Raw genomic sequence first — 22,826 nt, forward strand, 5'->3', positions numbered from 1 at the left:
CCCCCAGTCCATTCAGTGGGTTACGGCAGGATATATAATGTCCAGCATCTGTCCCTGCAATATCATTTAGGACAACTCCAAGTCCCAAAAATGTGTCCACACCTCATCTCTTCTTCCCTCTCCCTGCCCTCAGCAACTCCCGTGACCACTGTCTCCACATCAATGCTACAATTTCTTCTATTACTAGTCACAATAGTTCTGTAATAGAATACCAGTAAGTCCACTCTAATCCATATTTTATTCCTCCATCCTGAGGGCCTTGGGATGGCAATGTCCACTCCATCTCTATATCGAGAGGGGGCTTAGATCCCACGTAGCGATTCTCCTGCTTGCAGTTAGGCACTCGGCCCCCAGTGCAGTGGTTGACCGTCTTCACCTCCCTGTTAGCTGCCCTGGGTAAGTCCAACGACCTGGAGAGTAGGAGCTGCAACTCTGCTGAGGCCCAGGGCCCAGCTGGCATATGACCAGGCCAGAGATTCAAGTCTCCTGAACATACATCCACCCCAGTGCCAAACACAGCTTCAGTCAAAGTGACAGAAGTGGCATGTGTAGAAAGGTCCCGTCTGAGTCCAACTCCATCACACTCAGGAGCACAAATTCCAATGTAGGGCCCACTGGCAAGGCATCGAACTCCAGAACCATCTGCCATGACTCTAGGACCTGGGTGTCTCCACAGCCCTCAGGAGCACCAGTACCTGGGGTTGTATCTACTTTGGCTGTCTGTGGGACCCTGCTGAGAAGTGTGTGACATGACAGCCAGGCCCCACTTCTAATTATGTTGGTTTAGAAGCAAGTTCCAGGTCCAGCACCCGGGTGGTGGAAACTGCCTGATGGGATCTTTTTTTTTGCATCTTTGGTTTCATCAGTTGTTAGCCTCTGAGGTTATTCCCAAATAATTTAGATGTTTAACTTAATCAGTAGACTCCAGTGGAATGTTGCCAGACCCCTCCCAAACATGAGAAGGAGTCACTGTTGTCTTTCTAGATACAGTAGGGTCCTGGTTTGATTCTTTTCTGGACTCCAGAAAATTGGTGCCAGGGAACCTCTTGTGTGCAGGACCTCTTGGTTAGATTCAGTCCAGGGAAAATTGATTAGATCGCTTTAGAGTAGATTGCTTCAGGTAAGGGCCCTTGGTTAGATTGCTGGACTCTGTGGGTCCTAATCCTTTTACTAGAATTGTATATAAACGGAATGCAGCGAGCAGCCATTTGACCTGCCATGTGAGAGAGGACTCCAGGGCCACCTGCAGCTGCAGAAAGAGAGAACCCCCAGAGGCCGAGAGCGGCCGGAGGCTCCTGTCTTTTGGCCAGTTTTGTTTATAGCAGATGCATATAACCAGTCAGTAGCCACATGAATTGATGTCAGTTTATCTGATGATGGAAGAGGGTCTGAACTTAGGTGGAACTGAACAAGGAGAGACGTGGAGGTGAAGGAAACCAAGTGGTTGGCAATACTGGCACCGTCCTGCACAAGCGTCACCCAGCGGAAGGCGGGAAGGGGTGCTCCCCCGGTGCTCCCCAGCAGTGCAGGCTGCAACCAGTGGGCTCGCTGCCTCTTGGCGGCGCCAAGCAGACCGCGTGAGCGTCGATTAGAACAGGTGGAGGTAAAAGCAGCAGGTCAGTGACAGAGGAGGACCCTGAGCTGGGGAGGAACGAGCAGCCCCTCGACCTACGGGGGCAGGACTGCCGGTGAGCGCGCCCAGGGGTGTGTGCCACAGCGGAGCAGCAGGGAGCGTTCACTCTCACTCACTGGTTTTCCGTGGCAGCCAGAAACCATCCGGGCCCACAGCGAGACACAGAGGCCAGGGGTGGGGCAGAGCACGGGTCACGGGGAGGACGAGGCAGCGAGAGAAGGGGCCAGCGACAGCTGGGATGGCAGGCCCCGCCATGGGGGCCACCAGCCCTGAGTGTCCTCCTTGCCCGTTGTAAGCACTTGGCTGTATTGCAAATTGAAATAAAAATTTCAAGCACACCACTTTTCTTTTTAAGGAGGTGCCTGGGATTGAACCTGGGATCTCGTATGTGGGAGGCAGGCGCTCAACCACTGAGCCACATCTGCTCCCAAGCACACCACTTTTATTCACTGGGGGCTAGTGCTGCTCTTCTTTGATCCCCCAAATTTCAGTTTATGGAACCTAAAGCTGACACCTGTGTGTAAGGAAAGCACCACTTACACAGAGATTGCCTGAAATGGAATGAAGAACGCAGGGTTTTAGTACTTGTCATTGGTCATCCAGGACCATTAGAAGTTGATGAGCTGTGAGTACTTTTACTTAACTTTGTCCGTCAGCCTGTATCTTTGGGCAAGAGCCAGTTTCCTCCTGGGTCGGCTTTTGTTCCACTTGAACGGGGCCTCTGGTGCAGACGGGGCCCGCTGCAGGCCGGTTTACAGTGACTCTTTTTTTTGTCCAGTGATTTGAAGTTTATGACGTGCTTTCCTATACGTTATCCAACTTGCCCTCCTAGCAGTCTTTTGAAGTTGCTACTTACTCCCAATTTGTGGATGAAAGCAGGCTCGTGAAGGTCGATATCCAGCCAAGGGCCTGTCCCTAATAGCAGAGGACGTGGGATGCAGACCCGGGATTCCGTGTCCCCCGTGGGGCCCCTTTGCTTCTGCCATCACCTCTTACACCCGGGGGCTCTGTGGCCTAACCCCCCCACCCAGACGGCTGACTTTGCGGGCGCAGAGCCCAGGATGAGGAGGGAGGGCAGTGTCCAAGGTGCAGGCAGCCCCCAGCCCAGGCCCCGGCTCCCCCCGCTCTGCAGGTAGGTCGCTGGAGGAGAGGTGGTGGAGCGGTGAAAGGAAGATCCTGGAGAACTGGCAGGTGCAGCAGCGCCCCTGGGCCTCGCCTGCTGAGCTAGAAGCAGGGTCCAGGCAGATGACACAGTTGTGGGCATCACCCCGTTTCAGACAAGTTTCGTACTGTTGAGCATAAAAAGAACCCCAGTGAATACAAGTTTGGGTGTAAGGTCCAAGAAACCACCGCCTACCACAAGATCTTAAAGATGTTTCTCTAGATTTTCTTCTAGGAGTTTTATGGTCCTGGCTTTTATATTACGGTCTTTGATCCATTTTGAGTTGATTCTTGTATACAGAGTGAAATAGGGATCCTCTTTCTTTTTTGGGTTATGGATATCCAGTTCTCCCAGCACCATTTGTTAGAGACTGTTTTGTCCCAGTCATCTGAACTTGGTAAGTTTGTCGAAAACCAGTTGGCCACAGAGGTGAGGGTTTATTTCTGGACTCTCACGTCTAATCCAGTGATCAGTGTGTCTGTCTTTATGCCATGCTATTTTGACCGCTGTAGCTTTGTAACATGTTTCAAGGTCAGGCAGTGAGAGACTTCCCACATTGCTCTTCTTTTTTAGGATGCTTTTGGCTATTCATGTGCACTCTCCTTTCCAAATAAATTTGGTAATTGCCTTTTCTATTTCTGTAAAATAGGATGTTTGAATTTTGATTGGTATTGCATTGAATCTGTAAATCAATTTGGGTATGATTGGCTCCTTCATGATTTTTAGTCTGCCAGTTCATGAACATGAAATGTCTTTTTGTTTGTTTTAAGTCAGGGGTTCTTAGCCAGCGATCTGGGAGCTTGAATTGAAATTTAAAAAAAAAAAAAAAATTGTTGTGGGGATGTGTTGGTGCAGGTGCGATATATTTATTAAATAAAACACAGTTTTCGCCTGACTGGCAGAGGGGTCTGTGGAACAAAAAAGTTAAGAACCCCTGGTTTATGTTTTGTTTAATTTTTTTTTTTATTCACCCTCTGGAGATGGCTCCCTCATCTGTCCGAGGCACTGGGAACCAAACCCAGCACCTCCCATTTGGGAGGCGAGTGCCCAACTGCTTGAGCTGCTCTCACTCCATGCTGGTTACAGCATCTGCCCGTGGCAGTGTCTGCTCATGGCGGCATCTGCTCGTCGTCTTTAGGAAGCTCTGGGAACTGAACCCATGACCTCCCATGTGGGAGGTCGGCGCTCAATTGCTTGAGCCACGTCCGCTCCCCCTTCTTTGGTTTTTTTTAGCAGTTTTGTAGTTTTCTGAACATGGGTCTTCTACATTTCTGGTTAAATTGATTACTAGGTGTTTGAGTCTTTTTGGTGCTCTTATAATTGGAACTTTTTTTCCTGATTTCCTCATATTGTTCATTACTAGTGTACACAAACATTACTGATTTTTGTGTATTGAACTTCTATCCTACCACTTTGCTGAATTCGTTTTATTAGCTCAAGAAGCTTTGTTGTAGACATTTCAGAATTTTCTAAATATAGGATCATGTTATCTCTGAACAGTGAGAGTTTTACATCCTCTTTTTCTATTTGGATGCCTTTTATTTATTCTTATTGTCTAACTGCTCTAGCTAGAACTTCAAGCACAATGTTGATTAACAGGGGTGACAGGGAAGCGGACTTGGCCCAGTGGTTAGGGCGTCCGCCTACCACATGGGAGGTCCACGGTTCAAACCCCGGGCCTCCTTGACCCGTGTGGAGCTGGCCCACGCGCAGTGCTCATGCGTGCAAGGAGTGCCCTGCTACACAGGGGCGTCCCCTGCGTAAGGGAGCCCCACGTGCAAGGAGTGCGCCCCGTAAGGAGAGCCGCGCAGCGCGAAAGAAAGTGCAGCCTGCCCAGGAATGGCGCCGCCCACACGGAGAGCTGACACAGCAAGATGGCTCAACAAGAAGAGACACAGATTCCCGTGCCGCTGACAACAGAAGCAGACAGAGAACATGCAGCAAAAATAGATACAGGGAACTGACAACAACAGAAGCAGACAAAGAAAAAGATGCAGCAAATAGACACAGAGAACAGACAGCCGGGGTGGGGTGGAAGGGGAGAGAAATAAATAAATCTTTAAAAAAAACAGTGGTGACAGTGGACATCCTTGTTGTGTTCCTAATCTTAGAAGTATTTCAACCTTTCTCCATTGAGTATGATGTTGGCTGTGGGTTTTTCATATATGCCTTTTATCATTGAGGAATTTTCCTTCTATTCCTACCTTTGAAATGTTTTTAAAAAATTATGCTGGATTTTGTCAAATGCCTTTTCTGCATCATTCGAGATGTTTGTGTGTTTATTCTTCTCCTTCAGTTTGTTAATATGGTGCATTACATTGCTTGATTTTCTTGTGTTGAACCAATCTTGCATACCAGGAATAAATTCCACTTGGTTATGTTGTATAATTATTTTGATATTTTGATATGCTGTTGAGTTCTATTTACAAGTATTTTGTTAAGAATTTTTGCATCTATGTTCATTAGATTGGTCTGTTATTTTCTTGTGTCTTTATCTGGCTTTGGTTTTTGGATGATGTTGGCTTCGTAAAATGTATTGGATAATTTTGACTCCTTCAGTTTTTTGGAAGAGTTCAAACAGGATTGGTGTTAAGTCTTCTTGAAATGCTTCATAGAATTCACGTGTGAACCATCTGGTCCTCGACTTTTCTTTTTTGGGAGATTTTTGATGACTGATTCAATCTCTCTAAATGTAATTGGTTTGCTAAATTCTTGTATTTCTTGTAGAGGCAATGTAGGTTGTTTGTGCGTTTCTAGGAATTTGTCCATTTCATCCAGGTTATCTGGTTTGTTGGCCTGCAGTTTCTCATAATGTCCTCTCATGAGTCTTTTTATTTCTGTCGGGTCAGTTGTAACTCCCCCCCCCACCCCCCTTCATTTCTGATTGTATTTATTTGCATCCTCTCTTTTGTTTTCTTTGTTAGTCTAGCTAAGGGTTTGTCAATGTTACTGATCTTCCCAAAGAACCAGCAATTTGTTTTGTTGATTTCTCTCTTGTTTTTGGTTGTTCTCAATTTCATTTGTTTCTTCTCTATTATTCTTTCTTTCATTCTGCTTGCTTTGGGATTAGCTTGCTGTTCTTTTTCTAATTCCTCCAGTTGTTCAGTTAGGTCTTTGATTTTAGCGCTTCCTTTTTTTTTTTTTTTTGTAATATAGGCACCTCAGGCTGTAAATTTCCCTCTCAGCACTGCCTTCACTGTATCCCGTAAGTTTTGATAAGTTGTGTTCACATTTTCATTAGTCTTAATGTATTTCCTATTTTCTTTTACATTTTCTTCTTTGACCCTCAAATTGTTTAGGAGTGTGTTGTTTGCCTCCGCATATTTGTAAATTTTCCCTTTTATCATATGTAATTTCCAGCTTTAAACCATTATGATCTGAGTAGGCACATTTTGAAATTTCAGTCTTTTTATATGTATTGAGACCTGCTTTGTGACCCACCATGCGGCCTATCCTGGAGAAAGGTGTGAGCACTTGAGAGAAATGTGTAACCTGCTGATTTGTGATGCCGCGTTCTGTATATGTCTGATAGGTCTAGCTCGTTTATCGTATTGTCAGGTGCTCTGTTTCCTTGTTGATCTTTCGTGTAGCTGTTCTAATAACGTGAGTGGTATGTTGAAGGCTCCCACTGTTATTGTAGAGCTGTCTATTCCTTCAGTTTTGCTGGAGTTTGCATTAGGTGTTTTGAGGCAATCTGGTTTGTGCATATATATTTATAATTGTTATTTCTTTTTGGGGGATTGTCCCTTTTATTAGTTTATAATGGCCTTTGGTATCTCATAACTTTTTTGCATTTAAAATGTTTTGTCCAGTATTAGTACATCGACCCCTGCTCTTTTGTGGTTACCCTTTGTGTTGAGACCTTTTTCCACCCTTGCACTTTCAGCATATTTTTATCCCTGGGTCTCGGATGAGTCTGTTGTAGCAGCGTATGGATGCCTCGTGTTTTTTAATCCATTCTGTCAGCCTCTATCTTTTGTCTGGGGAGTTTAATCCATTCACAATCAATGCTGTACTGAAAATGCATTATTTACTTCTACCATTTTATTCTTTGACTTTCATATGCCATATCTTATTTTCATCTGTCTTTTGGTCTTTGGTTATCCTTTCTGCTAGTCCTTTCTTCTACACTCTCCTCCAAGCTCTCCTATATTTTTCTTTCGAGCTGTAAGGCTCTCTTTAGTGCTTCCTGCAAAGGCAGATTCTTTTTTACGAACTCTTCATTTCTGTTTATTTGTGAATATTTTAAACTCACCTTCACTTTTGAAGGACAATTTTGCTGGATAAAGAATTCTTAACTGGCAATTTTTCTCTTCCAGTATCCTAATTATATCTTCTCACCTCCACGTGTCTGATGAGAAATCCGCACTGAGTCTTCCTGGTCCTCCCTTAGGTGTGATGGTTTACTTCTTCCTTGCTGCTCTCAGAGTTTTCTCTTCATCTTTGAAGTTTGACATTCTGAATAGTATGTTTCTTAGAGTAGGTCTGTTCAGATTTATTCTGCTCGGGATAGACTGCACTCCTTGGACATGTAAATTCATTTCCTTCATGAGAGTTGGGAAATAGCCATTATTTCCTCAAATACTCTCCTCCTTCGGGAACTCTCGTTAAATGTATGTTGTTGTGGTTCATGTTATATTCACCTCCCTGAGCCCCGCTGCTCAATTTTCTCTCTTCAATTTCAGCTGTTCTGTCTTCTGCATCACTTATTCTTTCTTCTGTCCTTTCAAATTTGCTTTTGTATGTCCCTAATGTATTTCGATCTCACCTATTTTGTCCTTCATTCCCATAAGTTCTGTTATTTTTATAGTCAGGTTTTCAGATTCTTCCTTGTGCTCACACAGTGTCTTCCTTTTTTTTTTCTCTCTCTCTTTATTTTTTTAAAATGTTACATTCAAAAAATATAAGAGGTCCCCACATACCCCCCACCCCCTCACCCTACTCCTCCCATATCAACAGCCTCTTTCGTCATGGTGGGACACTCATTGCATTTGGTGAATACATTTTGGAGCACTGCTGCACCCCATGGATAATGGTTTACATTGAGGTTTATACTCTCCCCAGTCCAAGGGATTACTACCAAATACCAGCTGATGATGTAACTAGAAACAGACCTTGAATAAAAGGTTCAACTCAGACCAGCAGAAAATCTCTGCATGTAATACCAGTGTTTTCTTGATGTCCTTTTTCTCATTAGCCATCTTATCTTTCCAACTCACTGGTTTGATTTAGGGGATTTATATGAAGCTTATCAATTAGTTGTCTCAAGTGCTATGTCTCATCTGGGGCTTTGATGTAATTCTTTGTTAGGGCCATTTCTTCCATTTTCTTAGTATGGATTATAATTTTTTTCCGGCTATCTAGGCATCTGATTATGATGGTGAATTAACTCTGGTGCTCAATTTCTCTCTTGCATAAGGATTTAGTGGTGGGAAAACTGTGTTTTAATACTGTTCTTTGATTCTTGGTTCAACCTGTTTTAGGTCTTTAGAATGGTCCCTGTTCAGTTGCTCAAATCTGGGCCCTGGAACCAGGTATGGGCCACTTCCAAGGGCCTTGGGGAGGGAGGCTGGAAAGGCCGGAAAAAGCCCTTTTTTTTATTTTTTTTTAAACCAATTTTATCAATACATATTAATAAAGCATAAAGTTCATCCAAAGTGTACAATCAGTGGTAGTTGCTATAATCACATAATTGTGCATTTATCACTTCACTCATTATTAATTTTCATTATTTCAATAATACAATAAAAAACAGACAAAGAAGAAAATGAAGAATGTACAACCTTGTGATTATACTAAAAGCCATTGATTATACACTTTGGATAGAAAAGTCAGAAATGGCAGCTACATGCAGTGGGGGAAGCATACAGAGATTGAGAGGCGAGGGATTTTCTTCTTTGTTTTTTGTTCTTTACTTATAATTTCCTGGCCTGCCCTTCCTTGGTCTACCAGTAGGTGGAGCTGCTCAGCAGCCTTCTCAGTTCAAACCCTGGTGAGAGTGTGTGTGCTATAGCAACAGCCTGCCTCAAGGCTATGCAGAGCCTCACAGGTCAGACTTTTTCCGAGGCTCTTCTGCAAATAATTCCACACCCATCTGTGTCCTCAGCAACAGTCCCGGTCAGTAGCAGTGGGTTTGTGAGAGTTGTCTCTCTTTAGTCCCCTGCTAGTTCCCTGGACACACAAGGGCGTGCCCCACTGGGCTGGAAAGGGCTTGTGCGACACAGCAGACCAGGTTAGCTGGCCGAGAGCTGCATCAGCCCCAGGTTGTGTCCCTCTCTCTCCCCTTTCCTGGGAAGGTAGACACATGTGGCCCTTCTGTCTGTAGCCACCAATCAGAGGCCAGAGAATTTCAAGCTGTCTGCTCTGGGGGTGGGGGGAGGGCTGCCAGCTGCAGGTGCCGCTTTAGCTCACAGTTTTCCCATCGAGATGCTTTTCCATTGCCCCTCTCTTCTGGGGGGTGTCCAGCCTTCCCTGGTGTCTAAACACTAGAACATTTTTTTTCCCCAGGCTATTCTGCCTATACTTCAGCTATTTTTCTGGGAGAGAAGTGGGCACTGTGTCTCTTTATTCTGCCATCTTCCTGGAAGTCAGGAACTGCTTTCTTGTTCTTAGTTGTTTTTTTTTCATAATTTACCTTTTTTATTTCATGTGCCCAATAACATAGAATGGTTAATTTTTATGCATTTCTAATTTAGTTTACTTAAGAAACAAGAATTAGTGTTCTATACAAAGAATACAATAATACTAGTACTTAAATTTGTCCATGGTTATATTTACTAGAGATCTTCATTTTTTTTTACAGCTTTGACCTACTCTTTAGTATCCTTTGCTTTCAACCTGAAGAATTCCTTTAGCCGATCATATAGAGCAGCTCTGCACCCCTCAACTTTTGTTTTTCTGGAGTATCTTAGTCTCTGAATCGTTTTTCAAGGACAGTGTTGTCAGTTATGGAATTTTTGGCTGGCAGATTTTTTTCTTTCAGCACTTTAAACCAGTCATCCCATTGCCTTCTCACTTCCATTGTTTCTGATGAGAAATCAGCAAGTAATCTTATCCCTTGTATGTGATGAATCTCATCTCTGTTTCTGCTTTTAGGATACTTTCTTCATCTTTGGCCTTTGATAGGTCAATTATAATGTGCCTCAGTTTGAATCTCTCTGAGTTTATGTTGTTTGGAGTTCATTGAGTTTCTTAGATGTATATTCCTGTCTTAAATCAGGGAACTTTTCAGTCATTATTTCTTCAAAAATTCTTCCTGCCCCTTTCTTTTATTTTCTCCCCTAGTATACCGACAATGCATATGTTGGTATACTTCATGGAGATTCACAGATCCTTAGGCTTTAACTATTTTTTACATTCTTTTTTATTTTTGCTCTACTGACTGAATAAATTATTCAATCTTCAAGTTCACTCATTCTTTCTCTTTCTTTTTGAAATCTGCTATTGAACCACTTTAGTGTACTTTGAATTTCCTTAATTGTTTTTCATCTCCAGACTGTTTGTTTGGTTTCTTTTTTAAAATTTCTGATACCTACTTTTGTTCACGTCTTCCAGATACCCTTTAGTTCTATGTCCATGCTTCCATTAGCTCATTGAACTTGTTTAGTAGACAGTGCCTTTGATTAGTTGTTTCAATTCCTGTGCTTCCTGTGTGGTTTTATTTTGTTTCCTTGAACTGAGCCATCTCTTCACAGTTCTTTGTGTGCCTTGTGATCTTTTGTCGACACCTGGCACTTGAATATTTTGATGAACTAAGTCATGATTCAGCTTCTCCCTCTTTCCCAGTGTTGTAGTTTTGATTGGCTCTGTGTTGAGGCTTCAGCACAGCCTACTCCATACTGAACCTGTAGCTCAGACCCTGGCGGGCACTGAGGTTCTTCCCAAGTCTTTGTGAGCTCGCATCTCGTCCTTGGCATGTGTGGTAGCTTTCAAGGCTTCCCCAGTATGTGTGATGATTTCCTCTCAAAAAAAGGAATTTTTTTTCACCATCTTCTTCTAGGGCCACAGTGCTCTTTGTCTCAGTCCCAGTCTTTCTTCTCTGGTGGCTGTGGTCAGTTCACTATTTATGGTGTTTGAAAAATTATTAACCAGTATTACCATGGGAAAGAATTTTTATCAAAAATAGAGTCCACTATTTATGTACAGTTCCTTTCCTCTAGTGTTACAGATTCCACTCAGTTCCAGAATTTCTTAGGTCAGCACATAGGGGGAATGGGCACCTGCAGCTGCAGCTTTAGCTCAGAGTTTTGCCGTTGAGATTATTTTCTTTTGCCCCTCTCTCTTCTGGGTGGTGTCCAGCCTTCCCCGGGTGTCCTAAACCCTAGGACACTTCTTTCCAGACCACTTATGCCTGTCCTCTAGCTATTTTTTGTCCTAAACCCTAGGACACTTCTTTCCAGACCACTTATGCCTGTCCTCTAGCTATTTTTTGTCCTAAACCCTAGGACACTTCTTTCCAGACCACTTATGCCTGTCCTCTAGCTATTTTTTGTCCTAAACCCTAGGACACTTCTTTCCAGACCACTTATGCCTGTCCTCTAGCTATTTTTTGTCCTAAACCCTAGGACACTTCTTTCCAGACCACTTATGCCTGTCCTCTAGCTATTTTTCTGAGAGCGAAGTGGATCCTGTCTCTCTAATCCCCATCTTCCCAGAGGTTCCTCCTTTTGATCTTTTAAGGAGATTTTACACAGATTTCAATGTACATAGACTCCAATAAGGAATGGACATTAGTGGGGTCATGGGAAGCCTCTCTGATTCCGATACTTAATTTCCTTATAATGCTTAAGGTTTTCTCAGTTACTGGAACCATTTCTTTGCTTTTGACTGAACTCAGAAAACATCACCACTCGGTTGGATTATACGGAAGCATGCCATTTTCATCTCAGCTTAACACTATTCCCACTTCTTCCAGCAGCTATAACTTGAGGGTTTGTTTTACATTTTAGAAATTATTTCATTCTGCTGTAGAATTTTTGGACAAAACGTGACTTCTTCATGATGTTAGAAAGAAGCAGGTTTAGGCCCCATGAGAAATTTAGGCCATTGTTAGTCAGCAAAAGCCAATATTCTTCCCATGTTTTCTAGGCCCTTGTATATGGTATAGTTGACCGATATACTCGTTATCTTCTGCTTTAATGCTGCTGTAACTGCTTGATTGAAATGTGTATAAATGGCCACAGTTAGGGTTCATTCTCTGCATATTTGCCCAGGCATACAGTTTTACCAAGTCTCTCTTGTCCCAATGCCACTACCATTTTTCTGACTTTAATGGGCCTAAGTTAGTGGTTCTCAGAGTGTGGTCTGGGGACCTTGGAGTGTGTGAGGTCAACACTACTAATTCTAAAACATTATTTGCCTTTTTCACTTTTATTTTCCTAAAATGTACAGTGGATTTTCCAGTCTCTGGGATGTATTTTCTAGTTTTCTCAGTTTTAATTTCTGATGTGATAAATATGAGTAGCTATAACCCACGTAAACTAAGCTCTTCGGGGATACTCAGTAATTTGTAAGGATAAAGGGATCCTGAGGGAGAAAACTTTGAAAAGTGCCACTCTAAGGATGTCTACTGGGCAAAAGGTATATTGACTTTAGTGATTTTGCAGTATGACTGTTCAGTGAATGAGAATTGTGTTCCAGAAGAACATTTTACTCTGGAAAAGTTGACAGACTTTTCTCCCATTTCTGGATATTCTCTATTAACAGATATCACGTGTGCTATTGCTTTCATTAATCACTCTGATTGCTTGATATTGTTGATTACTACTGTACCTGTAATAGGAGAAAAAAACATTTTGATCCTGAGAATGGCTATTTAAATGATAGAGTTTAAAGGTCTTCCTTATAGCAGAACGTGAATTTTTTTTAAGTGACTGCAGTATGTGGTTTTGGTCATCCTACTAGCATTTAGAAATGCATATTTACTTCATTTAACCATATTTGGAAATCACATAGGTTCCACCTTCCCATGACTTGCAGTATAGAAATGCTACCAAATACTAAAATTGGTTTAGGGGAAATAAAAAGTATATATAGTTTCATGCCTGTCTTGTATAAACCAGACATGTATAAGGGTCATCTCCTCAGAGCTATCAGTGACTCTTTTCATGTCTTTGGGTTTTATCTCACCTTTATATGTATGATTTAGGTACAAAACATAGAAATTCATTAATTTATTCAGCAAATATTTAGGCTTTTATTGCTTTGCTTTCTGGAAGTTTCAAACCTTGAACAGACCTGGATATTCCTGGCATTTGGCTTTGAGAGCCACAGAAAGACTCAGAGTATGAGTTTTCTATTAAACATTAAGAGAAAATTAAACTGTATTTTAGCTGCATTACTGTATCTTTATAGATTACATAAATCATAATTGAGTGGCCCATAGTAAATATTCAGCCAATATGTTATCGTATCGTCTGAATCAATATATATGAGTAATTAGTAGTCTATCAAGCTGTGAATACAAAGCGTCCATCACTTTTTCCCTCTTCCCTCCCCACACAAATCAGTAATCAATCCGCACTCTTTGTCACTGAACCTTAGAAACTTTGGCACATGATTTCACGCAAACACTGATAGTCTAAAGTAGAAACCTGTTTTCCACCTTGGGCCTCTACCAAATTATTTGTCTGGGACCTGTCAGCATTTTAATGATGTAACTCTATAGGCAGTGTTTTGTTTAAAAATATTTAGACATCATTTAGGTTAGAAAGGTAGAGTACAAAATTTATACACACTACTCATCTCTGAAAACTTATCCAGTATTTATCTAAGAAAAAAGTTTCCTGGGAAAGTGAAATTGTTATTTCTAAGTTTTCACATTTTTGTTTCTTTGGACAAACCAATGTACATTCCTTTTCCTAGTCTCAGGTGTCCTGGATTGCTGCTAGAGAGCCAAGGGATGTCTAGAGCTTTCTTTTTTGTTTGTTTGGGGTTTTTTGGTTGTTTCGTTTCTTTTTCTTTCTTTTTTTTTTTTTTACTTTAGAGCCTTCTTGAGGACAAGCAATTTGAACCTTTACCTCAGTTTTTTATTCCTGTGGACTAATGTAAACATTGTGAAGCTCTGGGACGATGGATTAAACCATGTACCCTGAAGGAGTCACTGGCGTCTTTTATTCACACACACACGCACACACACACGCACACATTTGGCATGAGAGGCCAGTGAAATCCTCGGCGGTCCTGAGCCTTCTGGAAAACGCTTGGCCGCCAGAATTCTGCCTTCCCATCCTGACAGACATGAATGACTTTGTTACCATTTTTGGTGTTCAAGAGAACCAAATAGCTATGTCCTTTTCATAGAATATGGAATAAAACCAGTTTCTCCGCTGTGTCTTCAAACTATCAGGCATGGCCGCTTCAAAGCATGATACTGTGGAGCATATGCTAAGATTGCTATGCCCTTTCACAGCGACCGTTGAAAAACTGCTGGTGTTGATATTAGATCAGCTGGAGGGTTCCCTTTTGGTGTTGTTTGGACTGATCAAAAGACCTGTCACCCAGAGAGAAGAATGATGCAACGCGTCGCGTAGCACATATTCTAATCCTGTGCGTCTCAAACTTCCTTGTCAGGAATCTCGTGGGGATCTTGGGAGGCTACAGATTCTGACCCCGCAGGTCTGGCTTGAGGGCTGAGGTTCTGCATTTCTAACAAGCTCCAGGCTGCTGGTTGCTGACCACACTGTGGGTGGCAAAGCCGTTTGAGTCCTCTTAAACTTAGACATTTGTTTTTGTTTTCACTCTGACAAGGTTACAAAGACTTCGGGTTTGAGACCAATGGAACCAAAAGATATCAAAGCAGTTCGAGAATTAATCAACCGTTACCTGGAGCAGTTCCACCTGGCCCCAGTGATGGACGAGGAGGAAGTGGCCCACTGGTTCCTACCCCAGGAGCACATTATCGACACCTTTGTAGTGGAGGTAAAGAGGAGGTGGTCAGACGGCCCAGTGAAGTGTGAGGAAACCGTGCAGTGCGGCGGCCTCTCGGAGGTCATCGAGTAACCGTCTCTTTCCGCTTCCCTTCCTTACTGCTTTTAGGTCTGATTTCCGCTTACCATGGGAGAGCCAGGTTTTCTTCTTACAGTTTCTATTCTTGGATCAGAGCACGTTTTTACTATTTAATAATGAGAAATCAGGATACTTTGCTGTTGTTACGTTTGTCATTGTTTTTTCTCATTTTTGGAAAAGACCAATTTGAGAGATCTTACGAGAGGTGGTTAAATCCCAAAGCTTAGTATTTTTGGGTTTTACAAAACTGGTGGACCTGAACTGCCTTTGGGTGAAAGGGCATAATTCAGCCACTTTAACTCAACCCTTGTCTAAGGGAAGGAGAAAAATGAAGAATCTAGATTTTATGAGTGTTGGTTAGAAGAATTTAACCTTGTTGTTCAAGTGAAGGCCCACTTGGAAGCTCTTGTGGCTAAAGTGTGGATGAGGAGAAGCCGGAGCCGGGGAGGCCGGTTAAGAAGCTGCTGCAGTCACCCTGTGTGCACACTGGGCTGGAGGGCCCGCAGCACCGCCAGGCTGTCTGGTGTGGGGCTGGTGCAGGAGAGGCAGGTGGGGGGGATGGATTCGGAGGACATTTCCGAGGAACCGTCAGGCCATCCTTGTTCACAGTGCTGCAGTGGACACCTTTGTACCGGCATGTTCATGCGCTTGTGCAGGTTTCCCACAATCAGCAGTTCTCAAGCAATTTTATTTTAGGACTCCTTTACGCTCTATTTTTTAAAAATATATTTTTAAATTTTTTTAAAAAGATATTTAGATTACATAAATGTTACATAAAAAATAGAGGGGATTCCCATATCCCCCACTCCCCACACCTTCCACTTCCCCCACTTGAACAACGTCTTTCAGCAGTGTGGTACATTCATTGCAACTGATGGACACATTTTAGAGCATTGCCACTAAGCATGGATTATAGCTTACGTTGTCATTTGCACTCTTGCACACAATTTTGTAGGTTATGGTAAGTTATAAAATGGCCTGTATCTGTCATTGCAGTGTCATTCAGGACAATTCCCAAGTCCTAAAAATGCACCTGTATTACTCCTGTTTTTCCCCCCCTGCCCTCAGTGGCCACTGCCTCCACATCAATGATATAAGTTCATTGAATTACATGAACTTATATCATTGAATTCACATATAAGAATTCTGGCACATTCTTATATATGCTAGAATCACAATAAGTCTATACTAGAATACTAATAAGTCTATTTTAGTCCATACTTCATTCCCCAGTCCTGGGATGGTGGTGCCCACTGCACCTCTAATTGAGAGGGGGCTTCAATCAAATAGGGCAGATGGATGGGACTCTCTTGCTTGCAGTTGTAGACTCTCTCAGTTCTTTGGAATGGTTGTTGTCCATCATCATCTCCTTGTTAGCTGTCCTGGGTGAGTCCAGGGAACTGGAGAGTAGATGTTGCAACTCCCTTGAGATTCAGGACCCAGCTGGTACAAGGACAGCCCAAAGATTTAAGTCTCTTGGACATACACCTACCAACTCCAGTACTAATGACGGAGAACCCCAAAGAGCTTTTATTTTTGTGAATTATGTCTATAGAAGTTTACCATATTTTAAATTTTTGAAAGGTTTTAAAAATATTCATTATTTCACTCAATAACAATATAACAGTAATCCATTACATGTTACATAAACATGGTTTATGAAATAGCTAACAATAAAATTAGTGAAAAGAATGTTTTTGTTTTACATTTTTGCAAATCTCTTTAATGCCTCTCTTAATCAAAACAGATGCATTCTCATATCTGTTATTATGTTCAATCTCTTTTCATATATTGTTTTGGTTGAAGTATGTGAAAAAAATCTGACCTTCCATAGATATAAAGAAGGGGTATTTTAATAGCCTTTCCTGATAACTGTGGACATTCTTTTGTGTGACATCAGTAAACTTTTTATATTTTATTAAAATAAAATCCATTGGTCCCCAAATAGCTAAAGTCATCTTAAAAAAACAAGAATGAAGTTGATAAACTCATACTTCACAATCTTAAAACTTATAACAAAGCCGCAGTAATGAAGACAGCATGGCATTGGCACAAGGACAGACATATGGACCAGTAGACTAGAATTGAGAACTCAGAAAGCAACCCACACATTTATGGCCAATTGGTTTTTTACAAAATGGCAAAGACCACATAGTTGGGGGAGAATAGACTCTTGAACAAATGGTGCTGGGAAAACTGGATCTCCCCTTTGTAAAAAAAAAACCAGGACCCCCCTCACATAATATGCAAAAATCAACTCGGAATGGATCAAAGACCTTAGGATAAAAAATAGAACTATCAAACTCCTATAAGAAAATGTAGGAAAGCATCTTCAGGACCTTGCTTTAGGAAATGATTTCTTAGACTTTACACACAAAACACAAGCAACAAAAGAAAAAATAGATAAATGGGACCTCATCAAAATTAAAAACATTTGCAACTCAAAGGATTTTGTCATGAAAGTAAAACGACAGTCTACACAACAGGAGAAAATATTTAGAAACCACATATCCAATAAAGGATTAATATTCAGTATAATATAAAGTAATCCTCCAACTTAACAACAAAAAGAAAAACAGCCCAATTTAAAAATGGGCAAAAGACTTGTACGTCAAAAGATGAACAACATCTCTCCAAAGGAGATACAAATGGCCAGAAAGCATATGAAAAGATGCTCGACATCAGAATGGCTGCTATTTAAAAAATGGAAAATCACAAATCTTGGAGAGGAGCAGAGAAATAGGAACACTTATTCATTGCTGGTGGGAATGTAAAATGGTGTGGCCCCAGTGAAGACAATTTGGCAGTTCCTCAGAAAGCTAAGTATAGAACTACCATATGCCACTACTAAGTGTATACCAAAAAGAGTTGAAAGCAGGGACTCGAACAGATATTTGCACGCCAGTGTTCATAGCAGCATTGTTCACAATTGCCAAAAGACAGAAGCAACCCAAATGTTCACCAACCAAAGAATAAACAAAATGTGGTATGTACACACACTGGAATATCATTTAGCTGTCCAAAGGAGTGAATTCCTGATACATGCAACATCATGGATGGATCTTGAAGACCCGTTGAGTGAAGTAAGCCACACACAAAAGAACAAATATTGTATGATCTCACTGATCTGCAGTAACAGAATAAGCAAATGCATAGAGTCGGAATCTAGAATGTAGATTGCCTGGGGACAGGGAGTGGGAAGGTAAAGCTTAAAGTGTACAGCATTCCTATTTGGAATGATGGGTATGTTTGGAATTGGATGGTGGCGATGGTAGCACAACCCTGTGAACACAACTAACAGCACTGAAATATTTTTGAGAAAATGTGCGAGAATACCCATGTCTGAATGACAAGAGTTGTCAGTCAGACTCTGAAATAAAAAATGGTTTTCCATGGAAAGAGTGACTAATTCAGCTCAAAGCTCAACCACACAAGTGCTGGCACCAGAGACCACCTTTGTATTCCAATACGCAGTAGAGGTGCTCGATTATGCACTTTGCATTTCATCACGGAATGTTAAAAAGGGGTGTATTGTCTAACTTCTGGTTTCTGGTCCTTCATCCAAATTAAAAACTCTTGTTCTGTGAAAGACCCTGTTAGGAAGATGAAAAGGGAAGCTTCAGATTGGGAAAATATATTTGCAAACTACTTATGTGACAAAGGACTGCTATCTAGAATATATAAAGACCTCGCAAAACTCAACAGCTAAAAAAAAAATCCAATTAGGGAAGCGGATGTGGCTCAACTGATAGAGTTTCTGCCTAACATATGGGAGGTCCAGGGTTCAAACCCAGGGCCTCCTGACTTATGTGGAGCTGGCCCACGTGCAGTGCTGCCACGCCCAAGGAGTGCCGTGCCACGCAGGGGTGTCCCCCGCATAGGGGTGTCCCACACGCAAGGAGTGCGCCCCGCAAGGAGAGCCGCCCTGTGTGAAAAGCGCAGCCCACCCAGGAGCAGCCGCACACACGGAGAGCTAACGCAGCAAGATGACACAGCAAAAAAAGAGACACAGATTCCTGGTGCCGCCTGATGAGAATGCAAGCAGACACAGAAGAACATACAGTGAATGGATGCAAGAGAACAGACAACGGGGCAGAGAGGGAGAGAGAGGAATAAAAATATATCTTAAAAAAAAAATATATATATATATATACACACACACACAGCCAATTAAAAGTTGTCTATCCATTCTACCCATTAAATAAAAATTAACTTTTAAAAAATCCAGTTAGAAAATGGGTAAAGACATGAATAAACATTTCACCCAAGATGGCATACAGATGGCAAATAAGCAGCTAAAAAGATTTACATCATTAGCCCACAGGAAATGGAAATTAATGCTGTCATGAGTATCCCTGCACAGCTATACAAATGGCTAGTATAAAAAAGTGCCCAAACGCGGGTGAGGACCTGATGCTATGAAGAAATGTGATCACTTTTATACTTCTGGTAGGAATGTAATATGAGACAGCCACTGTGGAAAACAGTTTGGTAGTTTCCTATAAAACTATACATGAAATGACCATCTGACCCATCAAGGTACTTGGGCATTGTAGCAGTTTGATATTGTTTATGATTTCCAAAAATAGATAATGGTTATGTTTGTAAACTGGTCTGTTCCTCTGGCATATTATATTATATTTGATTTAGAGGTTTCACTTTTACTTGATTAAATAATGATAAAGGCTTTGCTCTTGAGTCCCTGCCCCTCTGGTGGGTGGAGACTCGAAACCACACCACAGAGAAGGGAGGTTAGAGTTTTCAGCTGGAGCCCGGGAAGTAAGCACAGAGAATCAGATACATGAGGAAGGAGAGAAGGCTCCACTAGACACAACAGAAACTCCGGGAAGAGAGACGAGCCATTTGCCTGATAATCTACAGCTGGTCTTGTGGAGCGAGCAGAGCAGCCGATCCCAGAGAGAAACAAGCCCCTGGAAGAGAGGAACCCAGGAAGCCTGAGCCCTGGCAGACGTCAGCAGCCATCTTGCTCCAGCATGTGAAAATAGCCTTTGGTGAGGGAAGTAACTTACGCTTTATGGCCTGGTATCTGTAAGCTTCTACCCCAAATAAATACCCTTTATCAAAGCAAACAGATTTCTGGTATTTTGCATCAGCACCCCTTTGGCTAATACAGGCATTTATCCCAGAAAAATAAAAAATTATGATTACACAAAACCATGTGACAGAAATGTTCATAGCAGCTTTATTTATAATCACCTAGAATGGGAAACAGTCCAGATGTCCTTCAGTGGGTGGTTAAACCAATGATGGTACAGAAATACTGTGTATCCAAATACATTATATACAAATTACTATACTTTTGGTTTTTCCCTTTTGATCCTTATAGGTCATATTTCTTTTTATTATTATAGTGAAACATATATATAAATATAAATAAAATAAATAAAAAACAAATGGGCATGTTTGTTTTGATCCTGACTGCAAAAGAATTGTTTCGAATGTTTAGCCATTAAATTTTTTTGTTACAAGTTTTTGGTAGTTACTCTTTATCTGGCTAATCCAATGCTTTCCATTCCTAGTATGGTAATAGTTTGTTTTTTGTTTTTTAAATCATGAATTGCTGTTAAATTTTTAACATAAAATGCACAGATTTTAAATGTATAGTTTCATGAGTTTTGACAAATAAGATTACATCTGTGTAACCACAATCCCAGTCAAAATACAGAACTTTTCTGTAGTTATCCAGTTGATCCAGCACCATTTGCTGAAAAGATTCCTTTTTGGCACCTTTGTGGAAAAGCAGTTAGATATGTGTGGGTCTGATCCTGGAATCTCTGTTCTGGTCCATGGGTCTGTGTTTATTCCAGTACCACCGATTACTGACATCATGTCTTGAAATCAGGTGGCTCAAGTTCTCCGTCACTGTTCTTCAGAACTGTTGTGGCTTTTCTAGGTGCTTTCATTTCTATACAAATTTTAGAATCAAATTGTTAGTTTCTCCCACAAAAATCTGCTGAGATTTTGGTTGTGTTTGCATTGAATTTATGGATCAATTTTGGGAGAATTGCTATCTTAGCAATATTGAACCATCCAATCTATGAACATTGTGTAAACTCTCCATTTATTTGAATCTTCTATAATTCCTCTTAGCAGTATTTTGTAGTTTTTGGTGAGGAGAATTTGCAAGGCTTTTATAAAATTTAGCCGTAAATATTTCATATTTCTGATGCTATTTTAATTTGTATTTTGTTAATCTCGTTTTACACTTGTTTTGTTGTTAGCATATAGAAATAATATTTAATTTTTATACATTGATTTTGCATAATCCAAAGAGCACATTGGGCTCTTGATTGTTTTAGCAGATTTTTGGTAGATTTTTAAAAAGATTTTTTAGATAAATAACCATGCCATCTGTGAACCAAGACAGCTTTATTCTTCCTTTCCAATCTTTTGCCTTTTTTTTTCTTGCCTTGTTGTACTTACTACCTCCAGTGCAATGATCAGTAGAAGTGGAGAGTGGACATCCTTGACATACTACTACCTTAGGGTGAATTAGTTCAATATAGCAACATTTTTAGCTGTAGGCTTTTTGTGGATGCCCTTTATCAAACTGAAGACATTCCCATCTGTTTCTAGTTTTTAGAGTGTTTTTAATCCTGAACTAGTGTTGAATTTTATTCCATGTTTCTGCATCTATTGAGATGATGTGTTTAAATTGTCAAATGGATCCATTTTTACATTTCTGGTTAAACCATACTTAGCCCTGGTGTAATTTATTTACACACACACACACGTTATATTTAGTGTGATAATATTTTATCTATACTCATGATTGAGGTTGGCCTTTAATTTTCTTTCTTACCCTGCCTTTTGTCCTATTTTGAAATCAAAGAGGAATTTACCCTCTGTTCTTTCCTCTGGAACAATTAACGTGATATAGAGATGATCTATTCCTAGGTTTAGTAGAACTTGCCTATGAAGTTCTTAGGAAGAAGAATGCTCTGAAAGGAAAGCTATCTTCAGGTTGACTAATGTCTCTCATTGTGTACTTTTTGTGAGTTTTATTTAATCAAGCATTTGATTGAATGAGGGACAATAGGAAGAACCAAAGAAAATGATTATTCCTTTCTTTCTCAAAAGTTAGGTAGTAATTCTATTTAACATTTTAGCAGCAAAGGTGGAAAGAGTAATTTCTTCAGAAAGCAGATGATGATAACTGGAACAGGGCTAATCAGATTTAAAGGTACTTCCAGTAGTCTCAGTATATGTTTCTATGAAATACAGCATTGATGAATTCACAACAGAATAAAAAATCTGCATTAAAGCTGAAGGTTTAGGCCTTTAACGCTTCTCTTATACTGAGCTGCTAATGTGGAACAAGTCAATTTTGGCTTAACCCCTCTAATTTCTTAATGTCTGAAATAAGGTTTAATGAACCAAAAGCATTCAAAAACCAGATAATCCATCCCACTGGAATTCTCTTTTCTGTTCAAAGTACTAACAATGGCAAAAATGTGGTCTAGCCTCCTCAGCCATATAATTCAAATAAACCTAACATATTCCAAAGGCTGCAAGACTACCACAGCAAACTAAAACAACAAACAATACTGGCCAATTTTTTACATGTTTATAGTTATGCCAGTGATGGTGAAATGAATCCCATATACTGTCTCCCATTTTATTTTTGCCAAATGGAAGTTTTGATAGTTGCAGATTTCTCAGTTTTATTCCCACATGTATATTGGTGCAGCACCAATACCTTTCAGAGCTTCCAAAAATTAGCCTCCGTCTTTACTTTAAGCTGATAAAATTCTTGCTCTGTGCTAATGCATTAAATATTATACAATATCTTATAGCTGGAGAAGAAAGCAGCTTTCTAATCCTTAGAACTCTTTATTTCTGCAGAAACAGTGAATCTGCTTTTATCACTGTTACATACATCTTGAGAGACAGTCAACTTGAAAGTAGTTTTCCTTTTAGAGCATTCTTCTTTCTAAGAACTTTATGCAGATTACTGGCCAGCGCTTAGACTAAGCTATGATGTGCTTGTCATACTCTTTTTGG

The 22,826-nt window shown here is 40.9% G+C and overlaps 1 protein-coding gene across 1 annotated transcript in view; it reads left to right on the forward strand.

The window, feature by feature from the left end:
- NMT2 (N-myristoyltransferase 2) overlaps nucleotides 1–22,826 on the forward strand; it is a 94,035-nt gene that overhangs the window by 65,050 nt on the left and 6,159 nt on the right. Inside the window, exon 9 of the mRNA XM_071210055.1 lies at nucleotides 14,544–14,714. Within this exon, the coding sequence (XP_071066156.1) occupies nucleotides 14,544–14,714 (171 nt within the window). The remainder of the gene's footprint in view (nucleotides 1–14,543; nucleotides 14,715–22,826) is intronic.

Source organism: Dasypus novemcinctus, chromosome 20 (assembly GCF_030445035.2).
Source record: "Dasypus novemcinctus isolate mDasNov1 chromosome 20, mDasNov1.1.hap2, whole genome shotgun sequence".
Classification (NCBI taxonomy): Eukaryota; Metazoa; Chordata; class Mammalia; order Cingulata; family Dasypodidae; genus Dasypus; species Dasypus novemcinctus.